Genomic DNA, 18,306 nt, shown 5'->3' with positions numbered 1-18,306 from the left:
GATCCACAAGAAAATTTAGAAAAGCACATTACATTTTTGGAATTGATTGTATTTGTTATATTAATTCAAGGAAAGGAGAGACTCAGTGCATGTGGCAAGAGAGAGGGTGGGAGTAGACTTTGAAGGTTAGGTAGAGTTTGTTTAGATGGAGAGGTAGCTAGAACATACTACCTTGGAAACAAACAGAATGAAAGGCACAAAAAATAAGAGATATTATGAGGTACAGAAGTGAGGTTCTGATATTCATCCTAAGACATTAAGGATTTTTATGATTCATCTCATCAAAGAAAATGAATTATACATTTGCCCTGCAATAGTGAGCACATTATTTACCTTAATGGAGGCAAATATCAAATCTCTTTATGTTATGATGTTTAGTTTTTATTAACAAGTAATGTAGCCATATTGTTGAAAGTAAACAGAAAAAAAAATGCTATTTGGGAAAAGGAAAAAAGATTCCCTTAATTCTAGTAACCTAAGTAAACGAACACTTAATTTTGGTGCATTTTTTTCTAGATGTGAAAATACACATATATACATTCACACATATATTTTGGGTTTATGAAATTAGGTCATATTATAAAGTTACTTTCTAAACGTGTTTTATTTTCGATGTTTTGTTTTTCTTTTAGGAGAAAACCCAAAGCCAAGGCACCACTTCCTCCAGTTGAGACCAAATGCATTGATGCTTCTTCAGTTGACGATTCTGTAGAATCTTCTGCTTTTATCATGGAACAGAAGGAAAACATGATAGATAAAGAGATTGAACTCTCGGTGGTTTTACCTGGGGATATTATCAAATCTACTACTGTTCATGGCAGGTATGCTGGAGCGAATAAAGTGTCAGGAGCTTCCTTTCTTCTTCCACGACTAAAACCCTTTGTGCTATACCTTTGATTTTCTCTTTGAAAAAATATGCATTCACTTGGTTTAGTGGTTGTTTTAGTTTGCAAGCTGCCAGAATGCAATATACCAGAAATTGATTGGCTTTTAAAAAGGGAAGTTTATTAAGTTACAAGTTTATAGTTCTAAATTTGAAAATGTCCAAATTAAGGCAAGGCTATGAAAATGTACTAATTAATGCACCAACAAGAGGTTGCCTTCACTCAAGAAAGGCCGATGAAGTTCCAGGTTTCTGTCTCAGCTGCAAGGGCAATGGTGAAGTCTACTATCTTTCTCTCCTAGCTTCTTGTTTCAGGAACAGTGCCCCTGGGGGCATTTTCCTTCTTCGTCTCCAAAGGTTTCTGGCTGTGTGGGCTCTCATGGCTCTAAAGCTTTTTCCAGAGGGGTTCCTTCTTAAAGGGCTCGAGTAAGCAACCCCACCTTGAATGGGTGGAGACACACCTCCATGGAAATTACGTAATCAAAAGTTACCATGCACAGTTGAGTGGGCCACATCTCCATGGGAACAATTAAAAAGTTACCACCCAGCAATATGGAATGAGGATTAAAGGGCATGGGTTTCACAACAGATTCTAACTAGCACAGTTATGTATAAAAAAAAACAAACTCAGAATACTAAAAAGGTATTAAAAATGATTTCTACCAGTGTTTTAATATCCATGCTATAAACTGCACAGCCCTTACAAGTGACTCTAGAAACTTAGGACTATTTCATATTTTGTGATTATTTAATAAGTTAAAAAAATCGTCATCAATTATAAAACCCTTTCCTTTTTTCCCCAAATTATACTTTCCATTTTAAGCTGCTCTTTTGGATTTAAGTTTGCAGAAGTTACTAACCACTCTTAAAACGTAGTCTTCTTTTGTTTATCAAAACATATAACTCTGTCTAAAAGAATCAGGATTTTTTTTTTTACTTCATTAACTGATTTGATTAATTTTTTAAAAATGTGAATGAGTTAAATAGAAATGAGAGATCAAACTTCAATTCACCAATAAGTGAAGATGTGGTTGAGGGCCCTAATATTTTTAATACCTGCATAAAAATTGGAAAAATGGGATAAAACAAATGTAATTTTCCATGTCATTCTGAAGTGGAAAGTTACATGAATTGTATACTTGGTTTTGTTCTGCCTTTCACCTTCAGGGTTCCGTTTGTTATCAGGAGCCCCATTTTAGAAAGTTAAGCTGTTTGTAGCGTAGTGAGTGTGTGTGTGTGTGTGTGTGTGTGTGTGTGTGTGCGCGCGCAACAAAAGAATGCATAAGCTATGTATTGGGTGTTACATTCTTACAATCTGGTTTTGTTTAGAAGAAAATAACTTAAATAGCCTTAGTTTTAAGATTTATAGTCAAGATTATGTTAACTTTTTAATTATTGAAAGTACATGAACGTAGAAAAATTTGGCTTTTGGTGAATAATGCATAGTAATGTGTACTAAATTCTCTTTAAATTTAAGTAAGTTGCATTTTGCCATTCATTTTATATTGATAGTAGTTTTAAAAGTCACAATTGAACCTGAGTTACAAAGTTAGAGACCTGTGACCCTATTTGGTAGGCTCCTACCTAATATGCATGCAGGAACTCACACTTTTGGGTGAGGAGGGCCAACTCAGGCCATTATCTTCAATTCTTGAAATGGTGCCATGACTCTGGTTTTTAAATAATGATGATGATGGATGGGGGTAGGTAGGTAATGAAGGCATTTCCTCTTATTTCCCCTGAATTCAAAATGAGAAAAAAATAAAAGGTCAGCATTTTTCCTAGTTCCATGCTGATGTTTACAGGTGACAATGATTTCATCCCCAGAACTCCTCAGAATTTCAGTCACCCATTTATATTATGGTCCTCTGCCTTTGCCCTCAGCCTTCTGGATTCTTTGGATTATTTTCTTCATCTCAATGACTAGAATATCAGATTCATAGTCTTCCTCTCTCTATTTTGTCATCCATTATAGTTATTTTAGACCCTTCCATATAGTGCCTGAGCTAATTTTTTTTTAACTCTGGGAGCCTATATGAATATTCCCTGTCCACCTGATGGGTGGGAACTCATCACTTTTAGGTCTTAAGATTCCCCCTTTGAATACAACCTTTTAAACATCTATCTTATCCACATTCTCTTAATTGGATTTATTCTTCACCTTCATTATTTATTCTAATTACTTCATGTGTGCTCTTTAGGTTGCTGCATTTTTCTTCATATCTAATTTGGATTGGGCATTAGTCATTTTTACTGCATTTGTATTACAAGAAACTAGATTTCTCTCATCCTCTTGACTTTCCAGCATGTTAGCTTCTCCAGTCCATAAATCTGAGTAATTTTCCATCAGGTTTTTGTTCCCAGGCTGCTTACCATTGTTGAATTACCCTAGTCTCCTTATCTATAAAACATATTACAACAGATTTGTTGTTAAGATTAAATAAGGTATCATGTTGGTAAGATTAAATGAAATGTGATCGGTGACTGGCACATGTTGGTGTTCTCCATTTCCTATTAGGAACCGCTACCCCTAACCCTGTGCCCACTCCATCTGACCCTCCACCCTCACAGAAATGTAACTGGAACACTTCTTTCTGTGGCACTACATCTGAGTAAAAGAACTGGGGGGACAGCAATTCAATTTCAAAGTCAGGAAGTCCAAACCACCAAGCCTGTAGGTTGGGGTACCTTGTCTTATTCTCTTCCTAAGTTAAGCAGACTTTTCTGCCACTACTCCCTTTGGTATATTTTAAGCTTCAGCGTGTGAATCTTTGCCCTTCTGTAGATGCACTACTTTTTTTCACCTCCACACTTTGATGAAAGATATGCTACCTGGAGTGCCTTACCACCTACACTTCTCCATTTAGCTTACATAGCTCAAATAACACTATATCTAAAGCCCCCTGTCACCCAGAAGCAACTATTTACTCTGTTCAAATGGTTATTATATATTGTCCTATGCTATAATTTATACGTGTCTTCTCATCTTGAGTAAACCAGAAGATCCATGAGGTCATAGCGTTTAGCACAGCTTCTTACAATGTAGTAGACATTTAATAAACTCATTAAACTGAACATTGTTTCCTTAAACTCTTGGAAGTAGACAAGAAGTAGACACATACTGATATGGTGTGCTCTGGAGAAACGTGTGAAATGGGCCCCAGGGGCTTTCTTAGGATCTTTTGAATAAAGGTATTTTCTCCAGGTAGAGAACAATGTCCACAGGGAAATGTCCCAAACAAATACTGATTCTTTTTTTTTTTTTGCTTGGGACTGAAGAATTTTTCTGAAAGCAAAATTTGTTTGATGCCATTGTTTTTACTAAGGTTTGATTTAGCCTATTGTTTCATCCAGGAATTACTCAGTTTTTTATAGGATGGTGTTTATGGTTGAAAGTGATTATGTGATTCAGGTATCTTAGGTCTGTGATTAAGGAGCTTTAAAGATTGATATAGTATATTTTTAGAGTGTGGCAGCTACTGCTGGCCCATTATTTCAAAAAACAAAACAGAACGAAACAATGTTTAACAATAAGAAGAAAAATAAATGTTCAAAGAGAAATATATTCTATTTCTTAAAACTGTTAGCTACCTAAATTTAAAGACTAAGAGTTTAAAAAGGACACTATGGCTTTGTTACTGTAAAATGGCTTTGATAATAAAAAAGGAATAGGAAAATTTTCAATAGAATGATTGGGAATTTGGTGGAAGTTTAGGGAAGGACAATTTTAAATAAGCTAAAGTACTTACGTTTTCTTAGATACATTGGAGTTCTGTATATTACTATGAAGTGTCTGTATTGTAACATTTGAGATCATCTTTACTGAATTTGCCTGAATAATCTTTGTGTATTATATTTATTTTGGCAGTATTATTTACATATATTTATTTTGAAGAATAGAATCAATACTAGATAGAAAATGATATTTAGAAAACATGTTTCATTTAAGTTTTTGAAAATATATATCTTCTTCAAAACGCATTTTTTGGGAAGATTTTTAGAAAGACCCTTCTGTCTTACAGATCATGCAGAGGTATGCTCAGAATGTTCAATTTGTGAGAATGTGAATGCATAGCATTATCTTCGGAAGAATGCACTTATTACACTGATTTTTTTCAAAGACTTTATTCAGATTAGGAAACACAATAAACTAGGAGGTAACAATAGACTTTATGCCCAGGGTGAAACTGAAAGTTTATCCTGAATTAGGCTGGTAACCTATTGCTGTCTCAGTGATGACTCCTCTTTAATGAGTGAAACTCACCCTCTCTCTGTCATCTTGTCCTTGTGAACCTTTGCTAGCAGTGAGAGTAGATGCAGTGTCAAACCTAAAAAGTCTTAAGCATTTCCATGTATCATGATACCATGAATTACTGGAGTAAAGGAAGGAGGAATTAAAATGATTTTGTTTGTATGTAATATAGAGTATACTGTAGTACAGGTTTATGTGTCTGTGTATGCATGTGACACACATACACGCAGTGGTAAACTGTCTTTCTCTTAGGGCAGAACAGCTCTTTGCTTTACTAAAAGCAAGCAGTAAAGGGTACTGCTGTTAAAGACAGACACCTTGGGACTGTTCACATCAGAAAATGTATACTGTGTGGCAGTGTAAATGGTGGTACTTACCAGTGCTTGGAAAAAGTTAATTTTAATGAAATGAGCTTATCGGCTAAATGTTACAGACACTACAGAGAATAAAGGAATTATGTTGGTAGGTTTTGTATCACCCTAGGTCCTTGTTTGACAGTCAAGTGTCTCAATAAGTATCTGTTCCTTTTCCCTCTTTTCTTTTTCTCTGGAACACACTTTAAGGTTAAGTCTTTAATATGGGAAACTTTCAAAAAGATTGATACTAATTTTCTTTGCCAGTATTCCATAGCTTATTATTACTTTCTCTCTTACAAGAGTGGGAAGTGGAATCAGTACTATTTATAACAGAGGAGAATGTTTTTGAATCTCATGCCTCTCCCATAAATAGTAATTAATTCATTTAGATTTGACAAATACAAGAATGCCATGAATGAAAACAAAAATAAAGAATGCATAGAACTAGAAGTTAAAGTTCCAGCCCTAAGTTTAGCTCCATGATCTAGTTGGGTGATCTCATGCAAATCACCTCACCTCACCAGGCCTTCTCTGTAAAATGACCCAGAGACATGTTGCACAGATTTGTGGCCTGATTTGCCTGTCTGATTAACAGCAGTTTACAGCAGAGTTGAGAGTAAGTCCTTTGATTTGACAGGCATAGGATAGATGAATAACTTATGTGCATTTTACATGGAGCACACTGCCACCTATTGGGAAAAAGTGGGGTGAAAAATAACAAGATAATACTGGACCAATATGGTTCATTTTTGTTAAAAAATAAAACAAAGCAAAAACAGTAACAGCAGTATGGATGTCAGAAGAATTCCAAAAGCCCCCATCATACTTATATTTATTGAAAAGTGTCAGATGATGAGAAATGTATGATAAATACATATATGTAATAGGTGATATGCTTTCAAAACATACTGCTAAAAACCAATTACCTGGCATAAAGTGTGGAGAACTCTGCAGAATGCTTAAAATTTGATCGATATACTTATTCAGCTGTAGCTGCTTTTTAAAAAGCAGGATTTAAACTGCTAAAGTATTTCAATGTGACAGCACTTAAATTGATTTTTAATTGATGGAGGTGCAAAGTCATGCAGTGTTGGTGCTAGTGCTGCCCTCTGCAGCCCTGAGCAGGGAAGCGCAGCAGTCTCTGTTGGCCAGTTGGACCCGGGTTGGGGCAGGGGCGGCTGCGGACTGCACAACTAACTCCCTTCCTCTTGTCCTGGGAATTCCACCCTCTTTCCTGTCCTCGCTAGGCAGCTACACCTTATAACAACAAACAGTTCTCAATAAACATTGTTATTAGAGAAGTTGCAGGTTTACAAAAAATCACGCAGAAAGTACAGAGATCCATGTACTGCTCAATACCCCTCCAACACAGGCACTTCCCCCACTATTAACTCTTTATGTTAGTGTGATACTTTTGTTGCAATTGATGAAACCATATTGTTGTAACTGGACTATTAACTGTAGTCCATAATTACATTCGGGTTCACTGCTGTGCTGTGCAGTTTCAGGAGGGTTTAAAATTTATATTCTGGTAACATACATACACCTTAAACTTTCCCACTTAACCACGTTCAAATATACAATATAGTATTGTTGCAGTCACAGTGTTGTGCTACCATCATCACTATCCCATTACCATCACCCCAAACAGAAACTCTGTACCAATTAGGCATTAACTCCTCTCAGGTGTTCCTGATTGGATGATAAATTAAGTAATCCCTCTATTGGTAAGTGACTTTGTTTAAACACCTCAAGGCAGTTGTTGGACAACTTGCTGATCTGAAAGCTTTTTAGTAAACTATGACCTGAATTTTTGCTACCAATTGAATTTTTATAACACAGAAATGGAAGTCTTGCCTTATCTAGCAGCTAGCAAAACTAGGAAAAGATTACCCCTAAGATGGGCACAAATACAGAGAGTGTTACCAGAGAACTCAGAAATGATTCAATGATGACACCAATCTACGAAGTAAAACTGCAGCAGATAGCTGTATCCTGTTCCAAACCATCTGTCTCATCTTGAATCCTGACTTGTGGTATCATGAGGCTGAAATGTAGCTGAAGGTTCTAATGTAGCTGGGAATTCTCATCCTGACTGCTCTAATTCTATATATGCTCAACACACCTAGTCAAATAAACTTTCTAACATCATTTTTTTAATTCATAAAATAATAGTAGCTTTTAAGGGTGCTTGTAGGCAAAAATAAGACAATAAATATGAAAGTAATACAAGGGTTTGTAATTGATTTCTAAAAGGAAGTGGAAAACCTCATAGGGATTTCCTCATTTCAAAGAAGAGGTTTTGCAAAAATATATATCCCTCATTCAAGAAATGAGTATATTAAAAGAAAAAAGTAGTTAATATCAAGTCAAAGCATACCCTATTAATTAATACAGTAAACGAAAATTTAAAGTGCTGTAGTAGTATGGAGGAGAAAGAGACTAACTGTCATTTGAATGAGGAAGTGATGATCAGGTTAAGCCAGTCCTTTTCAACTTTTAATAATTTGCCTCAGGTTTCAGGCAGACTGCTCACATGTGTTCCTGCCTCTCCAAATAAGAAGACAAGCATCCTTCCTGGGGCATCCTGTGGCTGAGCCTGTTAGCCAACTGCTGGCAGGTGCATCAGCTCAGGATAATGATCCCCAAACCAAAATTGTTGTCTTTGGCAGAATTAGTTTGGCATCAAGATGGCTAATTCTAAATCACTATATTTAAGAGATGATTTCCTTTTCTATGGGTGCAATTTGTGACTACTTAATCTGGCAGCAGCCCTTTGGATGCAGGTCCTGCCTAAAAATTAATGTCCAACTTTTATAGTGTGCTGGTTTCTTTATTGGAGAGTTTGACAGTATTTCCCACCCTCAAAACCTCCTAGCTCAGGGTCATCTCTCCCATATTTTTAGTGCTGAATGCTGTGGCTTAAATTACGTACTTCAAGTGTTCGAACTAGTTGAGGCTGTTTTGTCTTTGTCTTAGGTCCACCACAAATTCTTTTTTTTTTTTTTTGGCTTTTCAAAAGGGGAATTTAATAAGTTGCTCGTTTACAGTTCTAAGGCTGAGAAAATGCCCCAATTAAAACAAGTCTATAGAAATGTCTAATCAAAGGCATCCAGGGAAAGATACCTTGGTTCAAGAAGGCCGATGAAGTTCAGGGTTTCTCTCTCATCTGGAAAGGCACATGGCGAACGCAGTCAGGGATTCTCTCTCGGCTGGAAGGGCAGATGGTGAATACGGTGTCATCTGCTAGCTTACTCTCCTGGCTTCTGGTTTCATGAAGCTCCCTGGGAGGCGTTTTCCTTCTTCATCTCCAAAGGTCGCTGGCTGGTGGACTCTCTGCTTCATGATGCTGCAGCATTCTCTGCTCTCTCTGAGTCTCTCTGAATCTCCAAAATGTTTCCTCTTTTATAGGACTTCAGAAACTAATCAGGACCCACTCAAATGGGTGGAGGCATGTCATCCCCTAATCCAGTTTAACAACCATTCTTAACTAAATCACATCAACCAGGGAGACGATCTCATTACAGTTTCAAATATACATTATTGAATAGGGATTATTCTACCTTTAAGAAATGAGATTTATATTAAAACATGGCTTTTCTTAGGGGGCATACTTCCTTTCAAGCCAGCACATTCCACCCTCTGGCCCCTAAAAAAGACATGTTTTCAACATATACAAAATACATTAATTTCATAACAACATCAGAAATCCTTAAACCTATCAGTAGCAATACAATGAAGTACAAAATTAGAGACAGTATAATATCTCATCAAGTCCGTTATAGACATGATCTATCCTAAGGCAAAATTTTCTCCATTTGCTCTGGACCTTTGAAAACTCATAGCAAGTTATTTGCTGCCAACATATAAAGGAGGAACATTCATAGGATACATAGACACATTTCCATAGGGAGGAAGGAACACAGGGGTCACCGGACCCATACAGTTTCGAAAACCCGCAGGGCAAAGTCCATTAGATTTCAAAGTCTGAGACTCATTTATCCTCAAGGCTTTAGAAAGTGTTAGTCCCACCCTTTCTAAATGCCTATGCCTGCCTCTCTCTGAATGCAACCTTGGGGGATACTGGGGAGACCACCTTTCTCTCGGCTCCACCCTCTCCAAGCATTGGGGCCGCACCCAGGCTCTCTGCTGCCTCCGGGGCACATGTTCAACCCCACTTTGTGGTGGCAGCCAGGCTCTCCCCAAACCCTAAGGAACGTGCTCCACCTTCTCCAAGGCCTGAGGCGGCATGACTCTTCCACTGCAAAGAGGTGGAAGACCAATTCTCTGCCTTTGGGGCAAACTCACCCTCTCCACAGGCTTGGGTGGGTCCACTCTCCTGGCCCGAGGCTTCCTGACTTCAGACCTCAGCCTCCACGGTTTTGCCTCTGAAGTTATTTTTCCTCCAATGTGTCCCTTCTCTGAACCCCTCAGTTCAGACTGGCAGCGGCTCTGTTTATACAGGTCCCACAGCACTCTCGTTGGCTTTCTATGCAGTAGTGTTGAATCATGCCCATCAGACATAAGGAGTTTCCACAAATCTTTCCTGGATAACGCCATGTCCGATCCTGACTTTCTCTGAAATGGCTGACTGGTTCCACATTTGGTTAAATCCACATTATACTCTGTAGTCTCCCTTTCTGTAGGCCCAGAATTTTATGGGACCTCAATTTCTGGTTTCTTTTTACTCAAGAGTTCAGTGTTCAACTTATCTCTTTCGTGTCGCATTTCACTGTAAGCTGCAAGGAGAAACCAGACTGCACTTTCGACATTTAATTTGGAGATCTCTTCTGCTAAATATCCAAGTTCATGGCTTTTAAAATCAGCCTTCCAGCCAAAGCCACTCATCAATTTTGTCAGATTATCTGGTATTTTAAAACAAGGATTGCCTTCCTTCCAGTTTGCAATAATGCATGCCTCATTTCTGACTAAAGCCTGGTCAGAGGTATCTTTAGAGTCCACATTTCTACCAACAGTCTCCCCAAAGCATTCTAGGCCTTCTCTATCAAGCTTCTCACAACTCTTCCAAAATCTTCCCTTTATCCATTTAAAAAGCCGTTCCAACATGTTTGGTATTTGCAAACTGCAGCAGCAGCACCCCACTCTCCGGTACCAAAATCTGTTCTAGTTTGCTAGCTGCCAGAATGCAATATACCAGAAATGGAATGGCTTTTCAAAAGGGGAATTTAATAAGTTGCTCGTTTACAGTTCTAAGGCTGAGAAAATGTCCCAATTAAAACAAGTCTATAGAAATGTCTAATCAAAGGCATCCAGGGAAAGATACCTTGGTTCAAGAAGGCCGATGAAGTTCAGGGTTTCTCTCTCAAGTGAGAAGGCACATGGCGAACACAGTCAGGGCTTCTCTCTCGGCTGGACAGGCACATGGTGAATACGGTGTCATCTGCTAGCTTGGTCTCCTGGCTTCCTGTTTCATGAAGCTCCCTGGGAGGCGTTTTCCTTCTTCATCTCCAAAGGTCGCTGGCTGGTGGACTCTCTGCTTCATGGTGCTGCAGCATTCTCTGCTCTCTCTGAGTCTCCCACCACAAATTCTTTGCAGTAACTCTTCAGCAGTCACTGGACCTCCAAATCAAGAATGCTTGCAGGCCGATTCCAGACTAACATCTATACCTGGGCCTTTCTCCTGAACCCTGACTTAAATACCCAAATGCCTACTCTACTTGGAGGTTTTATAGATACCTCAAATTTAATTTATTTCAAACCAGACTCCAAATTGTCTTTCCCAAAGTTGTTCTTACTGTATTCTTCTCCATCTTAGTAAATGGCAACTATATCCTTCCATTTGCCCAATTAAAAAAATTTAACTTTGACCTCTCTTTCCCCACATAGCAAATTCTATCACATCCATACAAAATGTATCTAGAATCTGTCTAGTTTAAGCCACCATGACCTCCCACCTAAATTTTTAGAAAAACCTTGTGATTCTCAGCTCCTTCCGTTGGTTCCTCCCTCTCTGCCTGCCCCCAATTTATTCTGAATACAACAGTGGAATAAAATGTTAAAGATATCACATCACTCCTCCTCAGCACCTTTCAATGGTTTTCTATCTCACTCAGTGAAATTGCCAAGTCTTTGCAAGTTCTGTCAGTCAGGGTAAGTGCAAGATCAAACATCTGTGCCTCGTCCCCAGAGTTTCTGATTCAGTGGTCTGCTTTGGCGCTTGAAAATTTACATTGCTAACAATTTCTCAGAAGATGCAGAGGCTGCTCCTTCAGGAACCACACTTTGAGAATCAATGCACTAGAACTACTCTTTCAAGTTGATGCATGTGACTATCTAAATTGAATTAAAATGAAATGAAATTAAAATTCCACTTCTTTCAGTCCACTAGCTCAATGTATTTCAGGTGCTCAATATCGAATGTGGTAAGTGGCTACTGTATGAGGCAACATAGCATATAGACCATTTCTGCCATTGCATGAAGTTTTACGTAACTTTATAGTCTTCTGTGTTCACCTGGGAGTAAGACTATTTTTAAGACAAAGTTGATTTCTGGGAGTGGGAGAATAAAATCATAAAGAGGTTCTATAATTTTCAGTTGCCTTTCAAAGGGACTTTTTATTAGAAAATAATTAGGCAGCTTTGAGTTCAAAGATTATGATATAGCTGTAGTCAGCATCTAGCCTTTCATTTTGCCATGAAATCTGGTATACATAAAGATTATAGTATGACCAAATTGATTAAAGGAATAGGCCATTATTATATTATCCTTGATCTATTTTATACGTCATTTAAGTTAGAAAATTAATGTATCACATAGTTGCAGTAATTCATTAAGGTATCCTAGAATGAGAAATATATTTTAAGGAAATATAATTTTATAAATATATAATTATATTTCCTAAATATAATTTAAGGAAAGGTTAAATTGTTCTTACCTATTTTTAAAATTGAAAAATATTTTTTTCCTTAAATGTTTTTGTGTGTGCATAGGAGGAGTAATTATGATGGCACAAAAATAGGGATTAACTAAACAAAACCAAGCTTTTAATAACTGTTATTATGTATATCCGCCAGAGATTTTAGACAACCATACATTTAACAAGTAAATGATGTTTAAACTGTAAGCTTTAGTGTTTTTATGTTATTGCTTGGCGCATGTATATATAGAAAGAAATAAAAACATCATAACTACATATGTCACCAATTACTCATAGACAAGAGTGGACAGCTATCCATTTTGTTGGCAGGAAAAGTTCTCTCTTTTTCCAACTTAATGGTATTTTATAATTATGTTGTATTTGCCTAGACATTACCTAATCTCTCTAAACTTTATTTACTATCAGAGAAAGAAGATACCATATTCAAGTCTCAAATTGGTATATGGTATCAAATTCCTTGACTAGAATGCTTTATTACCAAAAAATACACTTTAGTGAGACCATTATGTTTGTCTCTCTCTTGATGAATCTTGGAATGTACTTTCCAAGGCTTCAGTTTGGGATATTATGGACAAATTTACGTACTAGCATACTATGTAGCTCAATTAGGAGGATATAAAATTACTAAATATTGTGCAAGCATCTAATAAAGACATAGAGAAAGCATTTTGAATATTGAAACATATTCTAGAGAACACTTTTTTTTTACCCATAGCCTTAAAATCTTTGACTTATTTATTTATTTTTCTTGATAAATGTACAATGTGCTGCTACTTATATGTGGGAAAGCAGGATACCATTAAGAAACATGCCTCTTTAGCCCATAGAGACTAGAATGCAACAACTACAGAAGGTGAAGGTGAGGTGGGGGCCTTTAAAACAGGACTGGTTTGAAAGTCTCTGTGCAGTGTTGTTTGACAAGTCTACACAATGCCAGACAAGTAACCCTTCCCCACCCCTAAATGATAGTCGTTCTCTGGAAAAACATGAACCAGAGGGGCTCTAGACCTGGGAACCCCACTTAGGAGAGTAGGGGTAAGGTGCCATATGAAAACATGTATTAAATTAAAATTGCATAGAAATAAGAAAAAAAAAAGAAAAAAAATTGCATAGAAAATAAAGACATTAACTTACTGTGAATGGATATGAAGTTAAGGAAAGAGGTAACTCCTTTAAAGGGATTGGGAGTCCGCTTGCTTTATAGCTACAAGTCAGAGCTACTAGACACAGACAAAATTTAGAAATGAAATCTCTTACTATCCCTGGGCCAGTAGCACCAGTATCTCCTGGGGACTTGCTCGGAGACCTAGGAATCAGAAACTCCAGAAATGGGGCCCAGTAATCTGTGGTTTAACAAGATCCCAAGTTGATTATGATTTACATGTAAGTTTGAGAACCACTACCTTAGTTAGCCCCGTCTCCTCTCAACTAGAGCAGATAAACTCTTCTCTTTGGCAGCTCAACCACAGCCAGTTCCTAAACATATACCATGGAAGAGGAAGATATTAGTAGCCCCAAACCACAACATGATGAAGTCTCCAATTATTTTTAGTCTCATAAATCCATTGACTTTCTGCAATAATGACCTTGCCTGCAGGAGAGTCTTTTAGGGATGAGGCAAGTAATGAGTGAAGTATGTACATGAATAAAATATTGACTCAAATCTCATTTTAAAAAAAATTGTTTACTGAATGGTGGAATTTGTCCTCATTTCCCTGTCAAGTTTCTGAAAGCCAGTTTCCTGTCTCCAGTAAAAAAAACTGGAAAATTGTATTTACTGACATTTACATTTCTCCATTAAAAAACAAGTGGCTGGCCACCTGATTAACTTAATGTGAGGCCCAGCAGCCTACATCTCCATCCATGAAAATAGGACTTGCATACAGCGATTTACTGTCTTAAATATGAACTAATATCTTAGTGTCAACACATTTGAGGAAAGCAGTGTACAAAAGATCTTCTAGCACGTTTTCCTTAAGGACTGACAATTAAGTAGAACTGAAAAACCACGTAATTTCCTCTGTTGATGGTGTGAATGAGAGCACAATTCCAGATCAACCGTTGGAGTCTGTGGAAAGAGGGAAAAAAAAAATTGGGAAGTGTCCCTGAATCTCAAATTGGGTATGTGATTTCTATACAAAATAGGCTTTTATTACCATTAGTATTTAATGCTCAATCACTATTTGTGATTATCTTACACATTTACTTTGTTTCTTATTTATTATCTAGCATCAAGGACACATACATTTTTTTTCTGGCAAAGGCCAGATAGGAAATATTTTAGGCTTTGAGCCATATGGTCCCTATCTCTTGTAGCACAAAACAGCCACAGGCAATATGTAAACAAGTGGCAGTGACTATGTTCCAATAAAACTATTTACAAAATCAGGATGTGGGCCTGGTTTTTTTTTTTTTAATTAATTTTTTTTGTAAATACCAAAAAACACCAACCAAACTCAAACATTCGTAATTTTTGATCATTCCATTCTACATATATAATCAGTAATTCACAATATCATCACATAATTGCATATTCATCATCACGATCATTTCTTGGAACATTTGCATCTATTCAGAAAAGGAAATAAAAAGAAAACAGAAAAAAATTCAAACATACCATACCCCCAACTCTCCCCCTCACCGATCACCAACATTTCACTCTAAATTTATTTTAACATTTGTCCCCCCTATTATTCATCTTTATTCCATATGTTTTACTCGTCTGTTGATAAGGTAGATAAAAGGAGCATCAGACACAAGGTTTTCACAATCACACAGTCACATTGCGAAAACTGTATCATTATACAATCATCTTCAAGAAACATGGCTACTGAAACACAGCTCCACATTTTCAGGCAGTTCCCTCCAGCATCTCCGATGTGGGCCTGTTTTGATCCATGGGTTGTAGTTTGCCAACGCTCGGTCTAGCCCATCTAGGAGAGCATTAGATCTGTGGGCACAGGTTTGCCATGCCACTTGTACTATGTCTCCAATGCCTAGAAAATATTAAATAAATATTGTTTTAATGAGTTAAGGAATTTGAACTACATTCTTCCTTAGGTATCTTCTAAAGCCAGAAGGGTTTTTTGTTGTTATTTCTGTTGTTCAACTGTTTCACTCTTATTAGAACTTTGGAATATAACCTATTTGTAAGCTAAGGACAGCCAGTATTCCAAATAATACCGTAAAGGGGCTCCTGCTAAACTTCTTGACTGTTCATGGGTAAGGAACTTCTCCTCCTGAAATTCGTAATATGAAGATAATTGGGCAGATAAAAAATATTCTGAGCTAAGACCCAAGCTCTGTTGAATGCCACAATTCTACCGGGGTTTTTTAACTGTTATAATTTTGGCTGCTTACATACCTTGTAGTTAGATTTTTAATCTGCTCTCATAAATACTGTCTTGCAGTCTTGTTTATTCTATTGAAGACATGAACACTTTGACATATATGCTCACAACAATAACATTAATAGATGGCAAAATGGTTTTATGAACCTTTATGGCCACCATTACTCTTATTTTACAGCAAACCTATGATGGACTTGTTGATATTCCTCTGTGCACAGTATCACTTAAATCCATCAAGTTACACAATTGATCTGTTGTCAGCTGAAAAGAACCCTGTTAAATTTAAGCCAAACACACCAATAGGAATGTTGGAAGTGGAGAAGGTAATTATAAAGCCAAAAATTTTGGATAAGAAAAAGCCTACACCTATAATACCAGAGGTAAGAATTTGATTATAGATTTTTGTATCTTACATTTAAAATATTGTTGATTTTTCAGTTCATTATAAATGAAATAAAAATAGATTTTCCTGGTCGAATTTGCTGTGAATATGACTATAGTTTTTTCCTAGGCCTCTAGGATGCATTTGGTTATTGATCCTTGCATTAACTAAAATTTAGGAAATACTTTAGATTTCAGATGACCTAAAGTGATAACTGTATCAGAGACTGTATAAGAATCTGACAATTATGAATTAATTGTATTTTAAGCTGCTTCTTGTGGAAAAGCATTTTATATTGAAATGTTTTAGAATCTTTTAATAAAAGTTAATTGAAGAATTTATTTAAGTATGTTATTGACCCCTCTACACTTCGTAAGATGTAGTTTTCATTTATTATCTTTTAAATTATTAATTTGAGATACAAAATGATGTGTGAATTTTTAGCAAAAAATTTTTAATCCCAGTGATTCTCATATCATTAGTTCTTTTTTCTGTAAAATTGCTCTGTTCTAAGGGCAGTAGGGGTAGAAGTTTGTGGATTTCAAGAAATGTTTTAATTTGAACAATACCACCTGTTTTTACCTTGTAAAAGATATAAAAATTAAAGCTATAAAGTTATAAAAGATATAATTAATTAAAAATTAAATTAATTGCTCATTAATTTATATATGATGGAGTGCATATATTTATCCATATTTTCTTCACTTCATTATGAAGCGTTTATAAAACAGTTGAAAGCTTTTTCCAATATTAAAGCATTTCCTTTCTATATATGCTATTGAATAATAAGTATTAATTAGGATATTGGTGTTTTCTATTTAGATGTGTATGCTATTTATCTGCATGGAAATAGTTTTATTTATGTTGTAGCATGGGATTAAATGTGGAATTTTAGTTTTATGAATAAATGTTTACTTTTAAGAATCTGCAAACTGTAGATTTCACTTTGTATGGTCCTGTTTCTAAGTTTTATTTATAGACAAGATTGAATTAAATTACATTAAAAGTATGACATACTTGAGTCTTCTCAATAATGTTGAATTAGTCGTCTTAGATAGACACTGTTGTAATACTGTTTCATATTATATCAGAATCTGCCAAAATAATTATATTAATAGCTGTTATGAAATTGTTGAGCTCTGTTCCAGTAGCCCTAATTCTTGAAGACGATTATATAATGATATGGTTTTTACAGTATGACTGTGAAAACTTCGTGTTTGGTGCTCCTTTTAGCTAGGTATGGACAGATGAGTAAAAAATATGGGTAAAAAGATAAAAAATTAATAGGGGGGACAAAGGTTAAAATAAATTGGGTAGATGGAAAAATAAAATAAAAAAGAGCTGATGTTCTTTAATAATTTAACTATGTGCCATATATTTGCTAAGTAAGCCCTTTTTGTGGAATATCTCAGTTATCATGTTGACAGACAGGAACACAAACATTTTAATTATTTAACCAAAAATACACCTTTTTTCATTAAAATAACTGATAAACCATTCCTTGACTAAAAGTACAATAAAGCATGTATAATTCTGTATTGTTATGTAGGTGTGCTAATTTTAAAGTAAATATATTAAGGAAAAAGAAAAAATCAGAGTATAGTTATTAGACCTATTATTTTCCTTTCTGAGTTTAAATTTACTTAATTTTTACTACTCAAGGGTAATGAATTTAGTCTAGATCATTTTACTAAACCAACTTTGTTTTTAAGCATTTTCTTTGGATTTAGGAAGTAATATTAATCAGAAAGGAACTTTACAACAAAATAGAAAATGTGTTTATTGAATGAATATGTAATTGTAGATTATCTCAGTATTTGAAACTCAAGAGAAGTAAATTATGGTATAAATATGGCTATAATCTTTGTTTCAGAAAACTGTGAGAGTAGTGATCAATTTTAAGAAGACGCAGAAGACAATAGTGAGAGTCAGTCCACATGTGTCACTTCAAGAACTTGTTCTTATTATATGCAGTAAATGTGAGTTTGATCCGTTACATACCCTGTTGTTGAAGGATTATCAATCCCAGGAGCCTCTCGACTTGACAAAATCTCTTAATGACCTTGGTCTAAGAGAGTTATATGCTGTGGATGTCAGCAAAGGTAAACAAGGATTTTTATTTTATTCGTTTGACAGGATGTGTATGTAATGATTGTGGCTTTATTCATTTGGCTGGATGTGTCT

General features: G+C 36.0%; 1 protein-coding gene across 8 annotated transcripts in view; it reads left to right on the top strand.

Moving 5' to 3' along the window:
• Window positions 1–18,306, top strand: part of COBLL1 (cordon-bleu WH2 repeat protein like 1) — a 153,021-nt gene that overhangs the window by 88,519 nt on the left and 46,196 nt on the right. For all 8 annotated transcript variants that reach the window (XM_077154028.1, XM_077154029.1, XM_077154022.1 and 5 more), the window contains 3 exons: window positions 633–821; window positions 15,919–16,120; window positions 17,996–18,224. In XM_077154028.1, the coding sequence (XP_077010143.1) occupies window positions 633–821; window positions 15,919–16,120; window positions 17,996–18,224 (620 nt within the window). The remainder of the gene's footprint in view (window positions 1–632; window positions 822–15,918; window positions 16,121–17,995; window positions 18,225–18,306) is intronic.

Source organism: Tamandua tetradactyla, chromosome 3 (genome assembly GCF_023851605.1).
Source record: "Tamandua tetradactyla isolate mTamTet1 chromosome 3, mTamTet1.pri, whole genome shotgun sequence".
NCBI lineage: Eukaryota > Metazoa > Chordata > Mammalia > Pilosa > Myrmecophagidae > Tamandua > Tamandua tetradactyla.
This window is presented reverse-complemented; position numbering and strand designations above follow the sequence as displayed.